We start from the raw sequence: 23,785 nt of genomic DNA on the forward strand, positions 1-23,785 counted from the left end.
TCATTCCAATCCCAAAGAAAAGCAATGCCAAAGAACGCTCAAACTACCACACAATTGCATTCATCTCACACGCTAGTAAAGTAATGCTCAAAATTCTCCAAGCCAGGCTTCAGCAATACATGAACCGTGAACTTCCAGATGTTCAAGCTGGTTTTAGAAAAGGCAGAGGAACCAGAGCTCAAATTGCCAACATCTGCTGGATCATTGAAAAAGCAAGAGAGTTCCAGAAAAACATCTATTTCTGCTTTATTGACTATGCCAAAGCCTTTGACTGTGTGGATCACAATAAACTGTGGAAAATTCTGAAAGAGATGGGAATACCAGACCATTTGACCTGTCTCTTGAGAAACCAATATGCAGGTCAGGAAGCAACAGTTAGAACTGGACATGGAACAACAGGCTGGTTCCAAATAGAAAAGGAGTACGTCAAGGCTGTATATTGTCACCCTGCTTATTTAACTTATATACAGAGTACATCATGAGAAATGCTGGGCTGGAGGAAGCACAAGCTGGAATCAAGATTGCCGGGAAAAATATCAATAACCTCAGATATGCAGACAACACCACCCTTATGGCAGAAAGTGAAGAGGAACTAAAGAGCCTCTTGATGAAAGTGAAAGAGGAGAGTGAAAAAGTTGACTTAAAGCTCAACATTCAGAAAACTAAGATCATGGCATCTGGTCCCATTACTTCATGGGAAATAGATGGGGAAACAGTGTCAGACTTTATTTTTCTGGGCTCCAAAATCACCGCAAATGGTGATTGCAGCAATGAAATTAAAAGATGCTTACTCCTTGGAAGGAAAGTTATGACCAACCTAGATAGTATATTTAAAAGCAGAGACATTACTTTGCCAACAAAGGTCTGTCTAGTTAAGGCTATGATTTTTCCATGGTCATGTATGGATGTGAGAGTTGGACAGTGAAGAAAGCTGAGCACCAAAGAATTGATGCTTTTGAACTGTGCTGTTGGAGGAGACTCTCGAGAGTCCCTTGGACTGCAAGGAGATCCAACCAGTCCATCCTAAAGGAGATCAGTCCTGGGTATTCACTGGAAGGACTGATGTTGAAGCTGAAACTCCAATACATTGGCCACCTGATGCGAAGAGCTGACTCATTGGAAAAGACCCTGATGCTGGAGGGATTGGGGGCAGGGGGAGAAGGGGATGACAGAGGATGAGATGGCTGGATGGCATCACCCAGTCAATGGACATGGGTTTGGGTGGACTCCGGGAGTTGGTGATGGACAGGGAGGCCTGGCATGCTGCGATTCATGGGGTCGCATGACTGAGCGACTGAACTGAACTGAACTGTACTGCACAGCATATGGTATCTTAGTTCCCCAACCAGGGATGGAACCCTTGCCCTCAGCAGTGAGAGTGCAGAGTACTAACCACTGGACCGCCAGGGCAGTTCCAAGCTAGTATTATTCCAATGTGAAATCGACAGAAGTATTGAGATAATTTTAGTCCCATTTGCATCCCAAGTCTTGGAATTGTGCTCAGTCACTCAGTTGTGTCCAACTTTTTGCAACCCTATGGACTGTAGCCCACCAGTCTGTGGGATTTTTCTGGCAAGAATACTGGAGTGCATTGCCATTTCCTCCTCCAGGGGATCTTCCTGACCCAGGGATTGAACCCATGTCTCCTGTGTCTCCTGCACTGTAGGCAGATTCTTTACTGCTGAGCCACTGGGGAAGCCCAAGTCTTAGAAACTGGAGTGTATCTTACACCAATAGCACACCTAATCCGGACACTCACTTTTCATTGTAGATCCTTGATCTTTAATTAGACTTTGTAAAAATGTCCTGTGGGAGCAGATTTACCCCTCCAAGATGTCCCAAATATTCTGTCAGGATTTCCAGTTGTTGAATTGACTATCAGAGATTGATTTTGGTGGAGTTTTGTTGCAGGGGACAGGTGGACATTTGTTTTTGGTTTTTTTTTGCCTCATCTTGGGCATGTGGGATCTAGTTCCCTGACCAGGGTTTGAACCCATGCCCCCTGCAGTGGAAGTGCAGAGTTTTAAACCACTGGACCCACCAATGTTTTTACTTTTTATCTTGATATTGTCTTCAATGTACAGAATAGGGAAGCTTTTCTTAATTTAATTTAGCTTAATGCTAACAGTTTATCCAACACAACTGCTATATTTCAAGGGCTCGAGAGCCAGAGGGGTGCACCCTATGGGGCAGACAAATAACATTTCCACGATAGCAGAACGTTCTTGCAGACAGCACCAGGTTTTAAACTGGAGCTCCACGTTCAACACGGGAGTACAGTTCAGTTCAGTTCAGTTCAGTCGCTCAGTTGTGTCTGACTCTTTGCAACCCTGTGAACCGCAGCACACCAGGCCTCCCTGTCGATCACCAACTCCCGGAGTCCACCCAAACCCATGTCCATCAAGTTGATGATGCCATCCAACTATCTCATCCTCTGTTGTCCCCTTCTCCTCCTGCCCCCAATCTCTCCCAGCATCAGGGTCTTTTCCAATGAGTCATCTCTTCGCATCAGGTGGCCAATATATTGGAGTTTCAGCTTCAACATCAGTCCTTCCAGTGAACACCCAGGACTGATCTCCTTTAGGATGGACTGGTTGGATCTCCTTGCAGTCCAAGGGACTCTCAAGAGTCTCCTCCAACAGCACAGTTCAAAAGCATCAATTCTACGGTGCTCAGGTTTCTTCACAGTTCAACTCTCACATCCGTATGTGACCACTGGAAAAACCATAGCCCTGACTAGACGGACCTTTGTTGGCAAAGTAATATCTCCGCTTTTTAATATGCTATCTAAGTTGGTCATAACTTTCCTTCCAAGGAGTAAGCGTCTTTTAATTTCATTGCTGCAATCACCATCTGCAGTGATTTTGGAGCCCAGAAAAATAAAGTCTGACACTGTTTCCACTGTTTCCCCATCTATTTCCCATGAAGTAATGGGACCAGATGCCATGATCTTAGTTTTCTGAATGTTGAGCTTTAAGTCAACTTTTTCACTCTCCTCTTTCACTTTCATCAAGAGGCTCTTTAGTTCCTCTTCACTTTCTGCCATAAGGGTGGTATTGTCTGCATATCTGAGGTTATTGATATTTTTCCCGGCAATCTTGATTCCAGCTTGTGCTTCCTCCAGCCCAGCATTTCTCATGATGTACTCTGCATATAAGTTAAATAAGCAGGGTGGCAATATACAGCCTTGACGTACTCCTTTTCCTATTTGGAACCAGTTCCATGTCCAGTTCTAACTGTTGCTTCCTGACCTGCATGTAGGTTTCTCAAGAGGCAGGTCAGGTGATCTGGTATGCACATCTCTTTCAGAATTTGAGTGCAGCGGCGGCTGTGACGGTGCACGAGCGCAGCCAAGAGGAGCTACCCCGCGCCCAAGGTCAGGGGCGGTGGCCGGGGTGGGGTAAGGAGCAGCGGCTGCGCTTTGCTGTAACAGCCGTGAAGAGAGACCCCACGTCCAAGGTAAGAGAAACCCAAGTAAGACGGTAGGCACTGAGAGAGGGGATCAGGGGGCAGACAAACTGAAACTACAGTCACGGACAACTAGCCAGTCTGAATACGGGAAAGGAGTTTGCAATTACATTAAAAGAGAAGAGTTCAGATTCTGGATCATAAGTGCTCCAGCTTTGTGTTTTGGGGCAAGAGACACACCTATTGCTCTGAACCTCTGTTTTCTCATCTGTAAAAAGGGCGACTCCATGGCCGCAGGAAGTGGAGGGGCACAGGGCTAAGGTCCTAGATTTTTGCTCCCGCGGTTGGGATCTGGAGACTGGGAGGGCTTTGTGACAGCTTGCAGGAACAGAAAGGACCAGGGAGTGGACCAAGAGACACCCAGGATCCCGTAGTGCATGACCAGGGATGGGAGGTGTCTTGAGTGATTATTCCCTGAGCACTTCCTGTCCTCTCCCCGCAAACTGTTCAGGTTCACTGTCACCTTCGGGCCTCAGCATTGGCTGTTTTGTCCACCAGGAATGTCCTTTCCCCCAAATCGTATACTTCCTGGTGAGCCCTCTAACATAATTCCATTGGACTCCTCCCAGACGGAGTCTTGGCTCCAAGCCTCAACTCCAGGGTTCTGGGGAGCATCCCGTAACCAGCCCTGTCTTCTCCCTAGGCTGGGGAAGACTCTGGGGAAGCTAAGAAAGGGCAAGGGCAAAGTCACGGTCAGGGTGGGACCTGATAACCATTGGAATGTACCCTAGGTCAAAAGGTTGTGTGACCTGGTGGGTAGGAGAGCGTGGACTCTAGGGCCAGCTCTGCTGTTTTCTCTGAGTCCCTTAGCCTCAGTTTTCTCATCTGTAAAATAGAAATAACCCACATCTGCCCACTAGGCCTGTGTGTTATTGGGTTTTTTTTTTAAAATATTTATTCATTTATTTGGCTGTACCAGGTCTTAGTTGTGACACAAGGCATCATCAATCTTTATTGCAGCATGCCAGGATCTTTAGTTGTGGCATGCAGGATCTAGTTCCCTGATCAGGGATCAAACCCCAGACCCCTGCATTGGGAGCTCAGAATCTTAGCCACTGGACCACCAGGGAAGTCCCTGGGCATGTGTTATTATCCTTCTTGTCAAAGATGCCATGTTCACTCTCCCCTCCTCCCAGCTGCTCCAAAGCATGTATCCACCCGGCTGCGCCAAGGTGAAGTGTTCCTGGCACCACTGTCTTCCTGGGCTGCTGCTGCAGCTGCTCTTGGCTCTGTGCTTCTTCTCTTATCTGCGTGTGTCTCAAGATAAGCCCAAGCCCACGTGGGTCTCTGAACTGGGGGCCCCTTCCCAGGCCACTGAGGGGTCCCCCTCCCGCCTGCCCCTGCGTGTCCTGCTGTGGACGTGGCCGTTCAATCAGCCAGTGGCTCTGTCCCGCTGCTCGGAGCTGTGGCCTGGCACAGCTGACTGCCAGCTGACCGTCAACCGCAGCGAGTACCCTCAGGCGGATGCGGTCCTCGTGCACCACCGGGAGGTCAGCAGCCGGCCCCAGATGCAGCTCCCGCCTTCCCCGCGGCCCCCTGGCCAGCGCTGGGTTTGGTTCAGCATGGAATCACCCAGCAACTGCTTGAAACTGAAGGACCTAGATGGCTACTTCAACCTCACCATGTCCTACCGCCGGGACTCAGATATCTTCATGCCCTACGGCTGGCTCGAGCCGTGGTCCGGCCAGCCGGTGGAGACACTGCTCAACATCTCGGCCAAGACCAAGCTGGTGGCCTGGGTGGTGTCCAACTGGAGGAAAGACTCTACCAGGGTGCAGTACTACGAGCTGCTGAAGCCACACCTCCAAGTGGATGTGTACGGACGCTCCCACACGCCACTGCCCTACAAGCTCATGGCCAAGCAGCTGTCCCAGTACAAGTTCTACCTGGCTTTTGAGAACTCCCTGCACCCCGACTACATCACAGAGAAGCTGTGGAAGAATGCCCTGCAGGCATGGGCTGTGCCAGTGGTCCTGGGCCCCAGCCGGGTCAACTATGAACAGTTCCTGCCACCCAAAGCCTTCATCCACGTCGAAGACTTCCGGAGCCCCAAGGACCTGGCCCAGTACTTGCTAGCACTGGACAAGGACCACACCAGCTACCTGAACTACTTCCGGTGGCGGGAGACACTGCGGCCTCGGTCCTTCTCCTGGGCCCTGATGTTCTGTAAGGCCTGCTGGAAGCTGCAGCAGGAGCCCAGGTACCAGACGGTGCCCAGTATTGCGTCTTGGTTCCAGTGAGCTGGCCAGCCTGGCGCCTGCACTGCTGAGGATCTGGGGACCTGGGTGGCTGGAGCTCTCCCTTACCTGGGGCTTCACCTACTGGGCACCTCTGCTGCCAGGGGTCTTTCCTCCCTGGGAGCTCGCTTGCTAGGAAATTTACCTGGTGGGGGCAGGGGTGAGTTGCCAGGGGCTATGGCTGCCCCTGGGGAACTGGCCTTGGCATCTTGCCCGCTGGTGATGGCTCTGGTGGACTGGTTTGTGATTACTGCTGCTGTTGATGAACCGCCTCTGGGGTATTAAGGCTGGCAATACTGACGCCATTTTCCAGATGGGAATGCTCTGAGGAAAACTGGCGTGTCCTCCCTTATTCCACACCAGCATTCTCCCTCCAGGGCAACTCTGCTCCCAGGGGTCACTCACAGGGTCTGGCAACATCTGTACTTGTCACAAATGGGGTGGGCTGATAGCATCCAGTGGATGGGGAGCCAGACATCCTGCCCAAAAGTCTACGGCACCCAGAATGGCCCTGCACTTGGAAGAACAGACCGGCCCCAAGTGTTCAGAGGTAGGAAAAACCCTCAGGCAGGGTGGGAAGACCACCGGAGCAGGTGAGAGTGGGGGTGGGGCCATCTGGGAGGTCACGTAGGGCAAGGTTGAGACAAGCGAATCTTCTATACCCACTGCAAGGAAACAGGAGGGGCAGGGCATGCCCCCAAACGAGGTTTGCGCATGGTTCTAAGCCCCATGTGAGTGGCAGTCTCTGCGTCGAGAGAGAGAGAGAGAGAGAGACAGAGAGAGAGACAGAGAGAGAGACAGAGAGAGAGAGAGAGAGACAGAGAGAGAGGGAGAGACAGAGAGAGAGAGAGAGAGAGAGAGAGAGAGAGAGAGAGAGAGACAGAGAGAGAGAGAGAGAGAGACAGAGAGAGAGAGAGAGAGAGAGAGAGAGAGAGAGAGAGAGAGAGACAGAGAGAGAGAGAGAGAGACAGAGAGAGACAGAGAGAGAGAGAGAGACAGAGAGAGAGACAGAGAGAGAGAGAGAGAGACAGAGAGAGAGACAGAGAGAGAGAGAGAGAGACAGAGAGAGAGAGAGACAGAGAAAGAGAGAGACAGACACATGCACTGCTGAAAACCCCAGCCCTGGGTTCTACGAGGGCAGCTCTTGTTTATGTTCCAGTTCTCTGGTTGGCCAGTGCCTTGTGGTTGGATCTGGGTGGGAGACAGGGAGGCTGTGGTCCCAGGAGGCCCCCCCCCCCCCCCACACACACACACAAGGCAGCCAAGCTTCAGGGACCACAGGCCCAAGCATCAGTTGATTTTCCTGGTGTGTCCTGGGCTGAGCAACTTCCGACTCTGAGGCTCACGGCCTTCTAGGATGGGGAAACTGAGGCTCAGCTTCCTTGGATGCTGGGAACTCTGGCCTCTCTGCCATGGCCGCCAGGCTGAGTCAGCCCGAATGATGTAGGAATCCACCACCCCAAACCTCAGAGTCAAAAGACTGCGGGGGTGGGTGGGGACCCCAGCCAGCCAGCATGCTCTGAAACTGCCTTCCAAGCTGACCACCCACGGTCTGGGGCCTGGCCTCCAAGCGCTGCTCTTGGGCTTTCCTGGAAGTCCTGCATATTAGCTGACTCCAGTGGGTCCAGCTGCCGCAACGGCAAAAAAGAAGGCTGGAAAGCAGGAAGCTGGGGATGTTCCTGCCCAGCCGGGTGAGCCTCCCTGGGTGGAGCATCTGATCTGAGTCTCCCAGCATCGGGATGGGGATTGGGTCTGTGAAGGACGCCATGTTTAGGTTCTAGAAGGTGGTCCTTAGCACAGCAGCGAGGAGGCCAGTCTAGGAGACACACAGAAAGGAGAGGGTGGGGCTATTCTTTTGAGAACCCCAGTCTAGAGTGGGAGGATGGAAGAGAAGGGACTGTGCCCTTAGACAAACTGGGCAAAGGGGCAATTGTGCCTTGGAGACATTCCCCTGCCACCCAGTCTGAGGGGAAGAAGGGTAGGAGTCCACTCCATCTGGTCTCCCCGTGAGCCAGGCCTGGGCTTGCAGCAGCCACTCTCTTGCCCGCCCTCCTCAGCCCATGTGACCAGCAGACCCCTCTCTGCCTGCTAGGAACCCAACACCCTGTGCCCATTCTGGGCGCGCCAAGCATCAAGGTGACACCATGGGCAAATCTAAACACCGCATCACGCTTTTTCCATCTTCCACGGGGGCTCCTGGAAAATTCTCCCTCGAGCTCTGGCCAAAGGCTTTATGGCCCCAGGACCTAGGTCCCTGGGGACCCAGCTGTGCCCCAGCAAGCGCCGGTTTTGGGCTAGATGGTGTTGGCGCCTGCCCCAGACCTATCCCCCGCTGGGAGATGGGCAGCGTGGATATTTTTAGCTAGTGAAAGGAGATAGTGGCTCTGAGTTCACCCTGGTGGGAGCTGACCAGGCCCGAAGAGGTCTGTTGGGTGAGGGAGATTTGGACCACTTGGACCTCAGTTTTTCCATCTGCACTGTGGCTCAATCTTTCCTACCCAGAAGGACACCTTGCCGGGGAGTAGGCTAGGACTCACCTGGAAGAGGCAAGAGAGCCTGTAGAGAGACGCGAAAGAAGGTCCCCGTGGACATCCCCCATTCAGCCCCTCTTCCCTTTCTGTACGCCTGAAAAAAGCCGTCTTTCTTTCCCCCGGGCCCAAAGCAAATGGGATCCTCCCACCATAGCGCAGGTGGTACCCGTCCCCCTCTTCCCAATGGAAATGGCGTCTCCTCCCCGTAGGCCCTCATGCCGCAGCGCCGAATCACAACCCCGGCTGGATTTTCCACACTTTATCTTGGTACAGTTAACGCGAGAGTCCTGAGCCCTGGACGGCATCTCCTGCGCGTGGGTAGTCTGTCGCGGGGCTTGCCAGGCGGGACCGTGGGTGCCGTCGGGGCGGAGGCCGTGGCCGCCATCTCTCCGGGCCGGCTGAGGTAGGGTCACACGCAGGCGCACTCGCGCGCCGACAGCTCGTGGACCGTGTGGTAGCGACTGTGCGTGTCCAAAAAGGACACTTCGTCCTCGTAGGCCGTCGGGCGGCAGCAGGGCTGAGCGCGCACACGCTCGCGCCGCACTCGCCGCCGCTGGCGCAGGCGCCGCAGCCCCAGGTCGTAGACGCGCGCGGCCGCCTCGCACGCGCCTGCGCAGTAGCGGAACAGCACTGTCTCTTCGGACGCGTAGCCCAGGCCCAGCTCGCTCACGCGGACCTCGAGCTCGCGCAGCCCGCACGGCCGTGTCCCCGACCGCGCACGCGCGCGTCGCCGCCGGGGCCCCGCCCGACGGCGCGGACCAGGGGACCGCCCGGCCCAGGGCGTCAGTTCTCGAAGTTCCACCGCGTCCGGGGCGCCCTGCAGCAGTGCACGGTCTGCGAGGGGATAGAGAAGGGCCGGGGGGTCAGTGGGTGGATGCATGGGAAGGAGCGCCATATCTACGCTGTTCCTCTGCGAAGAGGGACCTGGTGGTGACTCAGGTGCTAGTGCACCCTCTCCCGACCACATCTTATCTTGCTCCCTGATTCCGGCTCATGCACCCTTTCTGGGAGGCGTGTGTGTAAGGGAAGGGTTGCATATCCAGGCCCCCAGGCTAGGTCCCTAAGGCTAAGAGCACTCTTCTCTGAAGCCTACACCTAAGATGGACTGCCCAGAACCATTTCCTGTACCACATACCAGTCTGCCCCAACTTGAGCTGAGCCGACCCGGTGTCTGTCTCCCTGTGGGCACACCCCTCCACCACTCTCTGTGGACCCCATCCCTATGCAGGGCAGCACTGGAAATTCCTCCCTTGTTCACTGAACTGCTCTCACCTCACTGGAGAAAAAAAAAGGAGGGGGGTCACTCAGCAGGGGGTGTAGTGAACCAAATCCTGGTCCCTCCTGGGCCCCAGCTGTCCCCACCCCATGCTGGTTGCCCCAGGACACTGGCACGTGCTCTCTGAGCAGTGTTGGGGGCCTGCTTCCCACACCCCAACCCCCTACTTTGGTTGAGCTGTCATGGGTCTCTCACTCCCTCTCTGGGATCCCCACCCAAACCTCTGCATCTTCTCTGAACCTCTGGCCTGTTCACAACACCTCTCCCTCCCCGCATCCCTCCTGCTCCACCGTGTAGCGGTACTCAGTTTCCCCTTTCACCACACCAGATGAGGCGTGTGAGCTTCTCAACATGCACAGGGGAGCAGCAGCCACTGAGACTGTGTGTTGGCCCTACCACATGGGGTGACTGCAGCTTCTGTCAGGGGCTCCCCCCATTTACCGGTGAGGGAACCGGGCATCCAGAGGGGCAAAGAGGTGCCTAAGACCACACCACTGGCAGGTGGCAGAGAGAAAACCAAACAGTCTTCCCACTTCCATCCTGTGCCCAAGTTTGGTGCACGTCCAACCCTCTCCTCCCACAACTGCCGGGAGGTGCCCTGAGCCATAGATTCCCAGGGCTCCACGGCCTAAATTTATTTCCCAAGCGGCTGGTCCTGCCCCAGTGCTCCTCAGCCCCAGGAGAGAAGTGTAGACGTCGGAATGGCAGGCAGCGCTGAACTGACACTGGGTCTGCAGACAGGGGGATCCCAGCCCCTGAGCAGGTGACACTCACTCTTATGGTTGAGAGAGGAAATCCGGAGTTTAAGCTCCCACCTGCCCCCAAGGCTGGCGCACCTGGCTGTCAAAAGAAATAGCTTCCTAGGAGGCCCAAGGGGTAAGGGCTGTCTGTCACCCTGGGAGCTGTCTGCTCCCATGGCGGGTCTCAAGAGCAGACAAGCCCCAGTTCTGAGCCTTGCTCTGCCCACTCTGAGCCTTGTAGTTTCAGGCAGATGACAACCCTACTTTCGTTGCACCCGTTGTACCCTGCTGTACCCTACTTTCATTGTTTGCTCAGTGAGACTTGCAGAGTCCCTACTTTGGCTGGGGCTGGGAGGGTAGAAATGGGGGGCCACCCAACAGCATCTTCTGGGAGATGGGTAGGAGTAGGGTGGCAAGCACTGCTTGCTCTGGGATCAGGGTGAGCCTAGCTCACTAACGATGCCTAAAATTCCACCAGTGTGCCCACCCCAAAGATGTGTGTCTAGAGTTAATTCATGGGATTGTCAGGTTAAGATACAGATCCCCGGTTCAGTGTGAATTTCAGATAAACAATAATCTTCTAGTATATCTGTCCTTCCAGCAGGCCTGGCCATGTGCACAGGGTCTGGAATACAAGGAGATGATGTCCACACCTCCCTGGCCCAAGCCTGAGATTCCTCCATCAGTGCATTAATCCCAGAACCTAGAACACTGGGATTCTGGGGTATGGAAATCCATGTCCTTCCTCCAGTGGGACTGGATCCGGGGACAGGATGCAGGGCAGGCAGGACCCGACAGTGGGCCGAGATCCTCCCCGGTACCTGAAATTCCACCACTGGGCCTTTGCCCCCAGGGCCTGGAGCACTAGCTTTGGGGAGCCTGGGTCTCTGGGACCCAGTGTCCTGGGAAGGATTTAGCAGCCTGAAGCGGGGAGTGGTGGGGGCGGAAGTGGAGCTTGCGCCGGAGGCCACCCTTGTCCATTGTGAAGACAAGAAAGAAGGACTGTGTGGGCCGGCAGGGCGGGTGCAGACTTGCACACAGGCGTGCATGCACCCCCTACCCACGGGGCCCACGCACGCTCCCCTGCTCACACCTAATCCCCATCCACCCACATGGATGCACGTGTGGACACACCCGTGCACACACTAAGTCAGGGCCCACACATGGCTCCGGCCCCACAGACCCTGCCCGGCAGGCATCAGGGGCGAGTGGGGAGCTGGACCATGCAGCCACACACCCCAGGGTTGGCATTTCCACTTTTCTACCTCCTAACCTTTTCCCACATCGTTCTCGCCCATCCTCTGTTCCTCTATGTCTGTCTTTCTCCCCATTTCTAGGACTCGTCCTATTTCTAGGTCTTTCTCTGCCTCCCCTGTCCCCGCCCCCGGCAGGTCACTAGGGCCTCGGGTCCAGCCTCCCTCTTCCTCCACCCCCCCACTGTGCTGCAGGGGCCGCCCAGGCCGAATGCCCAGGTCTAATCTCCATCTGGCCCCCGGGCCCCTCAGGGCGAGAGCCTAATTCCTTGTGACAGCTGAGCCGAGGGACCCCAGTTCCCAGCAACCATCCCCTCTGACACCCCTGCCAGGCCGTTGAGGGGATTTGCACCCTCCCTCCACCCCATCTAAAGTAAGCCTCTGTGGCCCCGCTCCACTGTGTACAACATTCCACTATTATGGTCGCTGCGATGTTGGGGGTATCTGACTCAAGACAGGGGGCGGGGGAGGGCTTACACTGGGCCAGACGGGCGATTCGGGCGTCCAGGGTGCGAGGTGGCCGGCGCAAGGGGGCCAGCGCAGGTCCGAGGCGGTGGCCGAGGAGCAGGCCCTCCCGACACATCCAGATGGAGAGCACGGAGCTGCAGAGCACCGAGGCCAGGGCCGCTGCCTTCCAGCGCTGCATCCTCAGCCTGCGTCCACGGGGTGGTCAGCCACACGGCCTCCGTCGTCTGTCTGTCAGGCAACAAACGATCGGGCACAGGGTGCTGGACCAGCTAGTGGGGATACGGTGGGGCCCCTGAATTGGAACCACTCCTGCTTAATGACCAATAATAATATAGAAGGGATTCATCTAGGAACCACTGAACAAGGTTGTGGGAAGTGCTGCCAGGGAGGAGGTGGGCACTGCGCCAGGGGTAACCTGGGAACCGCCCCCATCTGGGCGTCCCCAGAGTGCTTTCCCGAGGATTGAGGAAAGTTGAGACTTGAGCAAAGGTAGGAGCTAGCCAGGCAGAAGAGAATGGCATCTCAGGCAGGGGCAACAGCCGGTGCAAAGGTCCTGAGGCGTGACCCGGGGTGGCCAATCCAGCCAGGAGGCTGCCGTGGCTGGAACCCAGGGAGTCTGGGGAAGAGTGGAAGGTGAGGACATCCCCAGCAGGGGGCACTGTGGGACAAGGGTGGTGAGGAGAGGTGGTGCTTAGCATAGGTACAGTCTGGGAGGCTGGAGCCCTCGGGTTGAGCCATATTAATGTCCCTGGAAGTGCCTTTCCGCCCTGCTCTGGGCCTAGATTCCCTGCCCCCCGCCCCAGACAAATAGATGCCCAGAAGTGGGCAGCAATGGACCAAAGCTGCCCTCAACCCACCTCCAGGCCTTTGTACAAGTGAGTCCTTCCATCCAGAACATTCTCTTCTCCACTGCCGCCCACTCCCATTCCACTTTCGGTCCTAGCTTAGACGGTGCCTCCCCCGGGAAGCTTGCCTTGATTGCTCCTCCTCCCCAGCCCCAGGCCCGTGCAAGGGCACTCTCTGGGTCCCCACAACGTCTAAGCTTCCTCTACTGGGGCACCGATTACTCAGTGTTGTGGTTGCCTAGTCGCGTCATGCTTACAGTAGATGTTTAATAACTCCTGCGTACCCCTACACCCCCACCCTGTCTGAGAAGCTCCCCGCCACTGAGCGGCCTCCAGCCCGCGTTTACATTACCCCGCCGGCCGCCCGGCGCGGGGCCTGGCGGCCGGCCCGGTGTAAACATTTACACGGAGCGATGAAAGCCGGGCTGGACGACGGTCAGCGCCCCGGCTCCGCGGCGGGGTGCTGGGCGCCCCCCCGCGCGCGCGCGCGCGCGCGCCTCGGGCCACACAGGCTGACCTGTGCGCTACCCAGAGCAGTTCATTGCGTGCTATTTGCATTTCATTTGCGTGTGATGTGCCAGTGTCGGTGGAGGGGGGCGGGGCGTGGTTAAGAGCAGTAAGTTTGGAACCGCCTCTCCCCCCGCCCCAAGGATGCACCCGCACAGGACCTGCACCAGACAGTAAGTAACGGAGAACGCTTGTTAACCCCGTTGTGTACCAGAACCGGTGCTGGGCCCAGGAAGGAGGCATTGTAACCTCCATTTTACAACTGGAGAAACAGGCACGAAAGAGAGGCTTGGTCAAGGGCACAGCTAGGAAATGATCTAGAGACTCATACCCGGATTCTTTGTCACAGTGCTCCACGTGGGCGGAGCAAATGCTCTGGAGTCATTCTGAGGACCTGCCACTGTTGGTGGTATTGCATTTTTTTTTTTTTTTTTGCATGAGGCATGCAGGATCTTCTCCAGCCAAGTGATGGAACAGGTGCCCCTGGCATTGGGAGCGCAGAGTCTTAACCACTGGACTCCTAGGGAAGTCCGTGGTGGTATTTGATACTGCTGTTATTATTACTGTGGTGATAATGTTATTACTGTCAGTGGGGTGATGGATAATGAGGGTCCCAACCTGGGGCCATGTAAACAAACCCTGGACCAGCCTGGAGTGCTGTGGACACAGCATGTGCAAAGGCCCTAGGGCAGGGCCATGCTTGGCTGGTTGAAGGAATCATCAGGACAACCCCATGTCGCTGGAGCAAAGTGAACAAGGGGAGGTGAAGGCAGGGAGGTGAGGAGGACAGGTTGTGCAGGTCATGCAGCCTTGTGGGTTGGGAGAAGACTTCATTCTCAAGGTTGTGCAGCAAACAGGTCAGTCTTGGCATTTATCAAGTGCCCAAACCCACCGCCTTTACTCTTAATGAGCCCCTACTTGATGCCAGATCCCATTGTACAAATTTAATGCACATTATTAAGTCATTTTAACTTCACAAGAGTCCTTATTCCCATTTTACAGATGGAAAAACTGAGGCCCCGAGTGGCAAAGTGACCTGCCCGGGGTCACAGAGCTAAGAGGAGAACTCTGGTGGCCTCACCCACCCTGGCAGGGGGAGACAGGGAAACCCCCCAGGTGCAAGACCTCTGGTCGTCACACCCAATTCTTGGAGTGGTGTGCCTCAGTTTCCCTGTTAGATTGGAACAAGGTCCCTGTACAGCACTAGTATAAAACAGGGGGCTGAAAGGATAGATGGGTCTCCAGCCCTGAGATGGCCCAGCCACAGGAGCCCCTGGTGGCCTTGAAGCTCCAGACCTCCTGGAGCTCTGAGGGGGATGGGAAAGCAGGGGACTGCTGGTGGAGGGGAACTGGCAGGCACAGCTGATAAGCATCTGCAACAATGGGCCTTTCTGTATGGGGGTCACCCAACTGGTTTGTCTCTGGCATGGACCTGATGGGGAGCGGGTATGGCGGAGGGCATGGAGGAGACCAGGTGTGCATGATCTGTGTGCTTGTGTCATGGGGAAGGTGGGCACTCACACAGCACACTTGGGGGTTCATATTCACACCCAGCCTTCCCAGACTCACACACACTGACTCACTCAGCACACGTGTGTGCGCACACACACACTCTCTCTCATGTGTGCCCAATCACTGTTGCATGCACACTTTCAGACACTGCCCAGCTCACACATTCCAACATGCTCAGATGCCATCCTGCTTACACACTCAGTGGTCTCACTCACCCTCAAACAGAATTCCACTCACATGCTTGAACACAACCACACACTCAGGTGTTTTCCCACCTAGAACATGACCACACACTCAAACATCATCACACCCTCACACCTGAACATCACTGCACTCACATGCTAGCATGTTTCATACTCTCACATGTAGGCATTTTACTCACAAACATAGCATTCAAGCGCTACCACTCACTAGTATTTGCACACACGCACACACATCCTGATTGGCCCTTGGGAGCTCCCCTGATCACACCCCTTACACTCTCTCATGCCCATGGGAGCTTTCACACACCCTTGAGACTCACACTCCCACACAAATCAAGCACCTGCACACTCAGACACATATTGTCTCTTGCACACTGACACAGAGAATGGGCACGCCACACACGTGCCGCCTCCAAGCCATCCCTTGAGGACTTGAACTTGTGCGTGCACAGGCATGCCTGTTATCACCTGCATCCTATACTCCAGCCACACTCGTGCAAACAGGCGTGCAGACACAAACATCCTGCCAGTGCTGGGGGCCCTTGTCTGCAGATTCCAGGCGGCACTGAGCAGTGGAGCCACAGGAGGTTGCGAGTGGGGAGAGGGGAGTGTGGGAGCAGAATGACCCAGAGGAAAGGGCCTGCTCTGCCCACACCTGCTGGCATTTCAAGTGTCACCCATCTGCCAGACAGGACCTGGTCAGGGGTCCCCTCTCAAGCCAACAATGTCCAGACCCTGGAGAATCCTCATTGCCTAAGGAAGGGGGCATCTCCCTTCATGGGGGTCAGGTCAGTCTGAACTGCAGCAAGGATGACCTCTGGAATGACCTCAACTTCTAGCTGGAGGCCACAGAGTCCCCAGCGCTGGGAGGGAGGGGAAACTGCGGCTCAGAGAGGGGTGATGAACAGCCCGTAGACACACAGCCAGCTGGATCTTTCCAGTTATCCAAGGAGCAGACAATTAGGGTGAGGGTGTGGGGGTGTTCCTGGCAGCTTCTTTGATGGTGCCAGGAAACAATGTTCGTTATCTTGATGTCCCGGCAACGCTCCAAGTTTCCACCTTTCCACAGAGCTTCCCAGGGAACACCCACCAGGCATACCTGTTCCCAGGGTCACCAGCCTTCAGCCTGCAGAGCCGCCGGCCTCAGGGAGGAACCTGCTTCATGCTTGTTCCCAGGGAGAGGTTGGAGGGGAGGGGAACCCTCCGCCCACCCATTCATCTCTCCAGTCTGGGAGAGGCATGCCTGTCTCCATCAGGCAAACTCCTACTCATCCTTCAAAGTCCCAGCTCCTATAGCCCCTCCTCCTGAAAGCCATGCCTGCTCCCTATCTATCCCCACAGCTGCAGGGTCTTCACTCTTGCCCAGCTCTGCCAGCATAGTGTGTGGATCCATATCTGTTTTTGCTGGACAGGAGGAGTTTCTGGAGGGACAGCCTGGGCTGGGTCCCCTCAAAGCAAAGATGGACATTGAGAATTCCATCCACAGTCACCAGGCTTTTGCCCGTGTGGTGCCTCCCTCCACTAACACTGTTCTCCCCTTGCACTTCACTCCCAGATCTGCCTCTGGTCTTCCTGTATCTCTGTTCCCCCAACTTCAGAAAGGGTCTGAGGAGGTCCGCCCCACACTATAGGAATGACCAGGTTGCATGTGGGGCTGTCATTGCCACCCACGGGCAGAACAAGCCAGGCTGGGAAGCCATGTGGGCAGTAGTGGGGTTGGCCACACCTGCGGGCCAGCCCCTGGAGAAGGGTGTGTCTGGATGCTGCGGCACCTGGGGTCCAGACAGCTGAACTCGCATCCATGTTCTGCCTCTTCCTGGCTGGATCACATGGCAAGGGAGCTGTGTGGCAAGCACACAGCTCCTCCCCTGGCAAGCTCCTCCCCTTCTCTGAGCCCCAGTTTCCCATCTGTACAATGGGCTGCCCAGGACACCTCCTCATCTGGAGGGCCATTTTTGTTCAGTGAAGTCCTGCAGGCCTGGCCAACGGCAGCAGCGGGGCCCAGGTGTCAGACGTGGGTGCTTGCACGCCCTTCTCTGTCTCCTCCATCAATCCTCCAGCTCTGGGGCTGGCAGCTGGGCCCATTCCCCGGGCAGCCTTGCTCATTTCATTTACCCCAGATGGCCCCTGGGGGTTCCCTAGGGATCTACTGATGGGGAAACTGAGGCCCCATTTCATGATGAGGAAACGGGTGGGACTTGGGCTTCTCTCAAAACAAGATTCAATGGTTCTGCAAAACGAGAAACAAATTCCACAGCCCACAAAAATGTGCCCCCTCCCTCGGAGGGCCCCAGGGCCCAGCCCCACCCTCTGGTGGGGATGGGGAGGCCGGGGCAGGCGCAAGCCAGCGTCGCACATCTGCGGGTAAACCAGGAACATCTGGCTAGCACAGCTGGTTCCGATGTCGCGTCTGCGGGGGTCAGGGGCCAGCCTGTGGGGTGGCCTCCTGGGAGGGTGCAGGCACAGACGCCCCCTGCAGAACCTCCCAGGCCTGGCCAGAGGTGGGAGCCCTGCCTTTCCTCTTTTTCCTCCAACCTAGAAGCTGCCTGCTGCCTGACTGCTAGAACCATCGCTGGCTCCCTGCTACTCTGAGAATCAAGTCTCGGGTCCTGAGCATATCTTAAGGGGCTTTGGGTCTGTCTTCACCAAAGTGAGGCTGAGGAGTCGACTTCTGGGGAGGACTTCTGTGTTGGTTGCTTTGTGATAATAGTATTAAAGAAAAATAGCTCATACTAACACTAGTGAACAACACCATTGCTGCTGTTCTAAGCGCTTTACCTCTAGTGACTCGCAGAATGGTGTGGACCATTTTATCCCCATTGTGTAGACAGAAAAATAAGTCCAAAAGGCTGAAGTGTCTTCCTAAGGGTCAAACAGAGCATGAATGAATGGCCAAGCTACAATTTGAACTCAGGCGGTTGGGCAAACTCCTACTCATCCTTCAAAGCCCCAGCCTCAGTGCCCTCTGTTCCACCTTCCTGAACACTGTACCATATGGCCTTCCTCATGACAGCAAGAGCAAGAACAATAACATTAACACCTGCAGTGTTGGCTATTCCATTTATTTAGTGCCGAGCCCTCTGCTGAGTGCTTTCCATGTTTATTTCTCCCGCCACAGTCTCTGGAAAAGATGTTGTTCTTATTATTAGCCCCATTTACCACGTGGAAACTGAGGCTTGGAGAGGTAAAGTGACTTGCCCAAGATCACACAGAAATTAAGTGGCTGAGCTGCAGTTGAACCAGGGTCTGACTCTAAACTTGTTCTCTCAATGTCTCCACAACCCCTGTAACAAGGGTGATGCCAGGGGTGGACAGAGAGAAGCAAGGTCTTGCTGTTTTGGAGGGGCTGAGGGTCAGGGAAGGAGAAAATGTTCTCAAAGACACACAGCAGAGCAGAACTAGCAAGTAAACAGAAGACCCACATGGCAGGAAGCCCGTGTGCCAGGCGGTTCTGCCCCCAACACATTCACTCAACACTTACGGAGTGCCTACTCGGTGCTGGGCCAGCCGGGGAACACAGGACGACCACGGCCAACCTGGGACTCCGCCCTTGCCAAGCTCAGACCACCCATTAAGGGAAATGGATAATAAAAAAGAGAGAAAGGTATTTTAGGGAATTCCCTGGCAGTCCAGTGCTTAGGACTTTGCGCTTTCACTGCTAGGGCCCCAGGTTTGATCCCTGGTTGGGGAACCAAGATCTCACAAGCTGTGTGGCTAGAAAAGTAAGAGAGAAAGGAGGAAAGGAAGGAGAGAGAGAGAAAGAAGAAAACAGTAGAAACTAACACAATGACATCATAAAGCAATTATACTCCAGTTAAAAAATAAAAGAAAAAAATACAATTAAAGCCAAATAAAAAAAGAAAGAAAGGGTAATTTAGAGGTTGTCAGTGCAACAACAGCCCCCAAATAAAACAAGGTGAAGCAATAGTAACCAGGGCTGCTTTTAGGCTGAGTGGTCAAGGAGGGCTTCTCGGAGGAGGCAGGATTTGTGCTGAGCCCATGTGAAGATCTAGGAACAGTGTTCTAGGCAGAGAGAACTGCATGAGCAAAGGCTCAGAGACAGGATGATAGCTTTTCAAAGGGACCGGGGTGACCAGAGCAAACTTAGCCAGGGAGATGAGGAGAGATGAGGGGGTCCTATTTCCCATCAGTGCCCACTTCTTATACCAGCCACTGTGCAGGCGTGTTCTTGGGGAGGCTGGGCCAGGGAGCGTGTGTGTGGTGGGGCTGCCGGCTTTTCAGACCCGCTGTTTCTGGCCTGGCCCTCTGTGGCTGGCCCATAAAATTCCCACCTCGACCATACCAGGCTGGTCTGGCTTAGCCAAGCTGGCCTGGGACAGGCCTTACAGGCATCTGGGGCGGGCGTTGCGGGGGGACCTTCCTGGGGGAGAATAACAGGATCAACCTAATGAGGCCTGGCACTGGCACGGCTGAGCAGCTGGCATGGGGCCCAGTGGGTGGTGCGAGGGACGTGGGTCCTCCAGGAGTAGCCAGGGGGACGCCACACAAACCTGGCCTTGTGACAGAAAGGGAAACCAAGGCACAGACCTCTGACGTGTCGCAAACTCTAACACAGGTGCCCTGGGAACCAGGGGACCCGAGTCACCTTTTCAATGTCCCCAAGTTCAAATTCTGCCTTGGGATCCTCACATACTGAGCTCCTTAGGCACGGATGGTGGGGCCCTTGCTCTGGGCTCTGTTTCCCCCGCTGGGAAGTGAGGGCCACCTGCTGGATTTCTTCCAGGGCCAAACAAAGCCTGAGTCCTCTGGGATTGGAAGGGAAGATCTTTCTGCTCCTGAACACCGATGCCAAAGTGTCCCAGACCCTACTCAGGCTTCCGTGGTGGCCCTTACACACCCTGAAAGTCCAGGAGGCTGGCTGGCTGTTTTGAGAGCCTCAGGTCTGCCCCCCACCCTCCCCCTCATGAGTGCAGCAGGCCCCGGGCCTGTCTTACTTTCTGCTTCATCCTGGTGCATAGCTTGGCACATGGTAGCTTAGGGCTCAGGAATTAATTACATGGCACATAAGGAAAGATCTCTCCAGCTTGCCCAGCCTCAGTTTTCTCAGATGTGAAATGGGGAGAACCAGCCTCCCACTGTGGCTGCTCAGTTGATGCTCACTGGGCAGAGGGAAGATCCTGTCTCCCCTCGTGGGCCTTGAGGTCTAGAGTCCCCTACCCCACCTTAGGGGACCAGGAAAGCTGCATCTGCAGAAGAATCCCAGAACCTCTCAGCAAAAATGGATGCACCCAGTGATGCCAGATGCATTAAAAGACCTGTTCTCTCTGTGTCTCCAGCTCCCATCTCCAGGACTCTGTCTTTGAAGGCCCCAGCCCAGTTCTCTGTCAGCCTTTCAGAACGATCTCTCCCTCCCACACTCAGGCCCCCTGGATTTTCCAAAACCACGCATTCACTTTCCTGCCTCCAGATCTCTGCATATGCAGTTTCTACTACCTGGATGCCTTGACTGGTCCCACTTAGAAAACTCCTACTCCTCCTGTACAGCCCCAACCCCAGTGGCTCTCCTCTAGGAAGTCTCCCCTGACCCTCCTACCTGGAGGGAGTGCCTTTGCTCCCCACTCTGGCCTCCACCTTGGATTTAAATTTGTCTTCCTGGAAGGACAAAGCCCAGGAGCCTGACCCCAAACAGAGTCAGCTACACCGTGGCAGTCCAATACGTGTTGGTGGAAATGATCTCTTGGTTGTATTCTTTGCCTGGCTGCAAACTGTTTGGTTCCCTCACTTGTTCCAGACTCTTGAAAGCTGTATCCATTTCTCACCCCCTGAATACTGAGGCCTATCACCTGAGGGACAAGCAGTGATGGTAGAACTCCAAACACTGTGCCCAACTGTCAGGAGGCGTGATTCGGTTTCTCCCCTGCACCTTTGGAACTAGCTCTTCGCAGCTGTGTGAGAGTGGGCTGTAAGGCCTGGGAGTGGCTGTGGAACCTCAAACTTCAGGAGTCCTAGAATGAAGGGTGTGGGGAGGGGTGTCTGCCTAGACTAGTCAAGCCTTTTTAGGACTTCCTCAGCCCGGGGCTCTTTTAAAGACAGACAAAGAGTGTCATGGAACAGACAGAAAAGGATGTCGGACAGGGTGGGCAGGCAGGAGTGAGGAAAATCAGGGGTCTGGCGTTCCATGCCCCCCACATAGGCCCTAATACTCCCCAGATCTGGGCTGCTGGCCTCAGCCTTGCAGGTAACCAAAGGCCCACTGAGCCAGGCCAGTGGCACCGTGATATATGTATGCTGGTGCTTCCTGGGGAGGGGACTGTGGTGACACCCACCCCAGGAGAGAAGTCACTTCTGTCTCTGGTCCCAGCCCACATCTGCCCACTGTCTGCAGGCCCCTCCGCTTAAAGACTGTGAACTGACAAACCACATTTTCTGGGAGAATTTTGGGACCATCCTGAGTAAGAGATGCCTTTACTAAAAAGAGGAAGGATGACCGCCCTTTCTTCTTCAAATTTGGTCTTTGCCCTTAAGGGACCCCCCCCCCCCCCAAATGATTTCGCGCCCTCTTGCGGCTGCATAAGGCTCCAGGAGCCGAGAGAGCTGGGCCCTTACCGGAGGACACCGTGTCCCCGGCGGCAGCGGCGGCGGCGCGCAGGGAACGTGGCTGGAACGCGCCACTGACAGATGTTTACTTCTGCGTGCAGCTGGGCCGCGACGGCAGCCCCCCACTCAGGGTCCGCGGGATCCGGTTGTCCCCCGCGGCCCCTTGTAGATCACAAGACCGAAGGGGTGTCTGGGTCTCGCCCACCTAAAGGCTGGGGAGTGGTGTCCGGCTGCTCCTGTTTCCACCCTCTCTCCAGAAGCATACAAGAGGGTCCGAGGAGGCAGAAGCGCGCCCGCCCCGTCGGACAGGGACCACCCCCTCCCCTGGCCAGACCCTAGCTTAGAGAGGCGCTTACATCGCCCTCCCGACCGCCTGCCACACGCGGACTTGTCGCCTCTTGACCCCACCCTCATACACACGCTTGTTCTTGGCTCAAGGCGGGAAGCTACTGGTCTACCGGGAGTCCCTGGACGCCCCCGCAACCTCCGTCCATGGGCGCCAGTCCTTCCCCCGCGCCAGTCCTCTGCGGGCCCCCCTTCTGCCATTGCTTACCTGCTCCGGGCGCCCTACTAGCCGTCAGTGGCGGCCGCGCCTGCCGCCCGCGCCGGCCCCAGCCCCTGCCCCTGCCACTGCGACCGCCATCCGGGCCGCTTGGGCCCGCGGCGCCCGGGGGGGCCCGGGCCGGAGGGGGCGGCCGCGGGGGGGGCGCGGCGCGGGCCAGCCCATGGGGCCCCCCCGGGCTCGCTCAGCCGCGGGCTGCGGCCATCCTGGCCCGGCGGAGGCTGGGGCTGAAGGGGTGCCCTGGACGGCCTGCGGCTCGGAGGGCGCGGGGCGCAGGGGCGCACAGACGGCGCGGGCGGCCTCGGTGAGTGGCGCTGGGCTCCGAGGCGGCGGCGTGAGGGGCCCAGGCGCTCCGAGCGGCTCCACGGCGCGCTCTCCCGCCGCCTCCGCCGCTCCCGCCGCGGACGGCTCGGCCGGCTCGGGGCCGGTGGGCGGGGCCAGGGGCGGGGCCAGGGGCGGTGGCTCGGATTTCCCGGGACTGGGAGACGCCCCCGCCCAGTCCCTCCCAGCCAGAGGGGGACCTGAACAACGCAGGTGGCAAGGGTGCAAGGACAGCAGCACCCCCCTAGACGGCGATATCCCCTGGCCCCAGAGGCCCGGGCGGCGCACCTTTGTAATGCCCCCCTCCAAGGGCCTCTTGCTGAGATAAGAGCCACAGTGCCCCCCATGCCAGTCCCTCGACCTTCAGCGTTTCCCACTCCACAGAGAACCGGTCTTACTGCCAGACCCCTCCCCCCTATCCTGCTCGGTCCCCTTCCGGAACGCAAGGCCTCAAGAAGTCTTCTCGCCAAGGGAGCCCCTTGAGGGACTCCCCCCCCGGGACAGCGTCCCTCCAGGTTAGCTATATCCCACTCCCACTTAAAGAACCCCGACGGTGAATCTTCCATAAATCCGAGACTTCTCCAGACCCCCCAAAGGTCCGCCTCCGTGGAATTAAGAGCCGCAACACTCTCCCGACGCGGTAATCATGGCCCACAATTTCTCCCCTCACCTCACTGGGTATTGCGGGGTCCCCAGTCCCTTCCCAGATCCTCATTCCAGAAAGCTAAAGAAATTCCCCTCTGGGACCTAGTTTCCCCCTAAGATAGCAAATGAGACCCTAAGACCGACGACGGACGATACCCGGCTGTCCACAGCGCCTCTCATCAAGTGGCAGTTCTCTCTAGTCTGGCCTCCGAGCCAGATTCTGCGGGGGGATACCTTCCCACCCCTGGCTCCCGGCGGCGCTCTCCTGGGCACCAAGGCCCACCGCGGCCCAGAGAGCCCAAACCCATCCGGCACCCTCCCCGACGGCTCCGCGTTCCCAATGCGCCCCCTAGCGGCTTCAAAGGGCTCAGGGGGCGGGGCTGGATGGGTGGGCGGGACTGATCCGCTATGGCCCCGCCCCACCCCGGCCTAGTTACGGTGAAACGCCCTCCCTAGAGTCCCGCCCCCTGCCCCAGAGTCCCGCCCCCTGCCCCAGCTCTCTGCTCCTGCCCTCTGAGTCCCCGCCGCCGCCTGCAACCGGGTGCTCTGGTTCTCACTCCCGCGGCCTGATTTCTTGGGGCCTCCTCACTCTGACTCAGGCCGCCTGCATTCCGCTGATCCCAGCTGCCTGGGGTTTGTATGGCTACTAGGTCCCCCAC

At 56.4% G+C, this 23,785-nt stretch overlaps 2 protein-coding genes across 5 annotated transcripts; one reads left to right on the forward strand and one right to left on the reverse strand.

The window, feature by feature from the left end:
- Positions 1-4,616: 4,616 nt before the first annotated feature.
- Positions 4,617-5,947, forward strand: LOC110131238 (3-galactosyl-N-acetylglucosaminide 4-alpha-L-fucosyltransferase FUT3). Its single transcript, XM_020883763.2, has one exon. The coding sequence runs from the start codon at positions 4,617-4,619 to the stop codon at positions 5,706-5,708; it is 1,092 nt and encodes a 363-aa protein (XP_020739422.1). The 3' UTR covers positions 5,709-5,947.
- Positions 5,948-8,480: 2,533 nt separating this feature from the next.
- On the reverse strand, positions 8,481-22,588 carry NRTN (neurturin). 4 transcript variants are annotated; one of them, XM_070464878.1, is made up of 3 exons: positions 22,152-22,588; positions 11,983-12,197; positions 8,481-9,070 (listed from the first exon to the last, which is right to left on the reverse strand). In XM_070464878.1, exons 2-3 carry the CDS (start codon positions 12,149-12,151, stop codon positions 8,646-8,648), a joined length of 594 nt encoding a protein of 197 aa, XP_070320979.1. In that variant the 5' UTR covers positions 12,152-12,197; positions 22,152-22,588; the 3' UTR covers positions 8,481-8,645. The 4 variants fall into 4 exon arrangements, with proteins under 4 accessions (XP_070320979.1, XP_020739365.1, XP_070320980.1 ...); XM_020883706.2 differs by having other exon boundaries at positions 11,983-12,201; XM_070464879.1 differs by lacking the exon at positions 22,152-22,588 and adding an exon at positions 12,831-22,112.
- Positions 22,589-23,785: the final 1,197 nt, after the last annotated feature.

Source organism: Odocoileus virginianus, chromosome 3 (genome assembly GCF_023699985.2).
Source record: "Odocoileus virginianus isolate 20LAN1187 ecotype Illinois chromosome 3, Ovbor_1.2, whole genome shotgun sequence".
NCBI lineage: Eukaryota > Metazoa > Chordata > Mammalia > Artiodactyla > Cervidae > Odocoileus > Odocoileus virginianus.

What these genes read in the sequence shown, in the direction of transcription:
- NRTN (XM_070464878.1), bottom strand. Translation starts at nt 12,151, where the DNA reads ATGCAGCGCTGGAAGGCAGCGGCCCTGGCCTCGGTGCTCTGCAGCTCC. An exon ending in AATCGCCCGTCTGGCCCAGT is followed by an intron (nt 9,071 to 11,982) that starts GTAAGCCCTCCC and finishes ATCCCCTCGCAG; the next exon opens with ACCGTGCACTGCTGCAGGGC.
- LOC110131238 (XM_020883763.2), top strand. Translation starts at nt 4,617, where the DNA reads ATGTATCCACCCGGCTGCGCCAAGGTGAAGTGTTCCTGGCACCACTGT.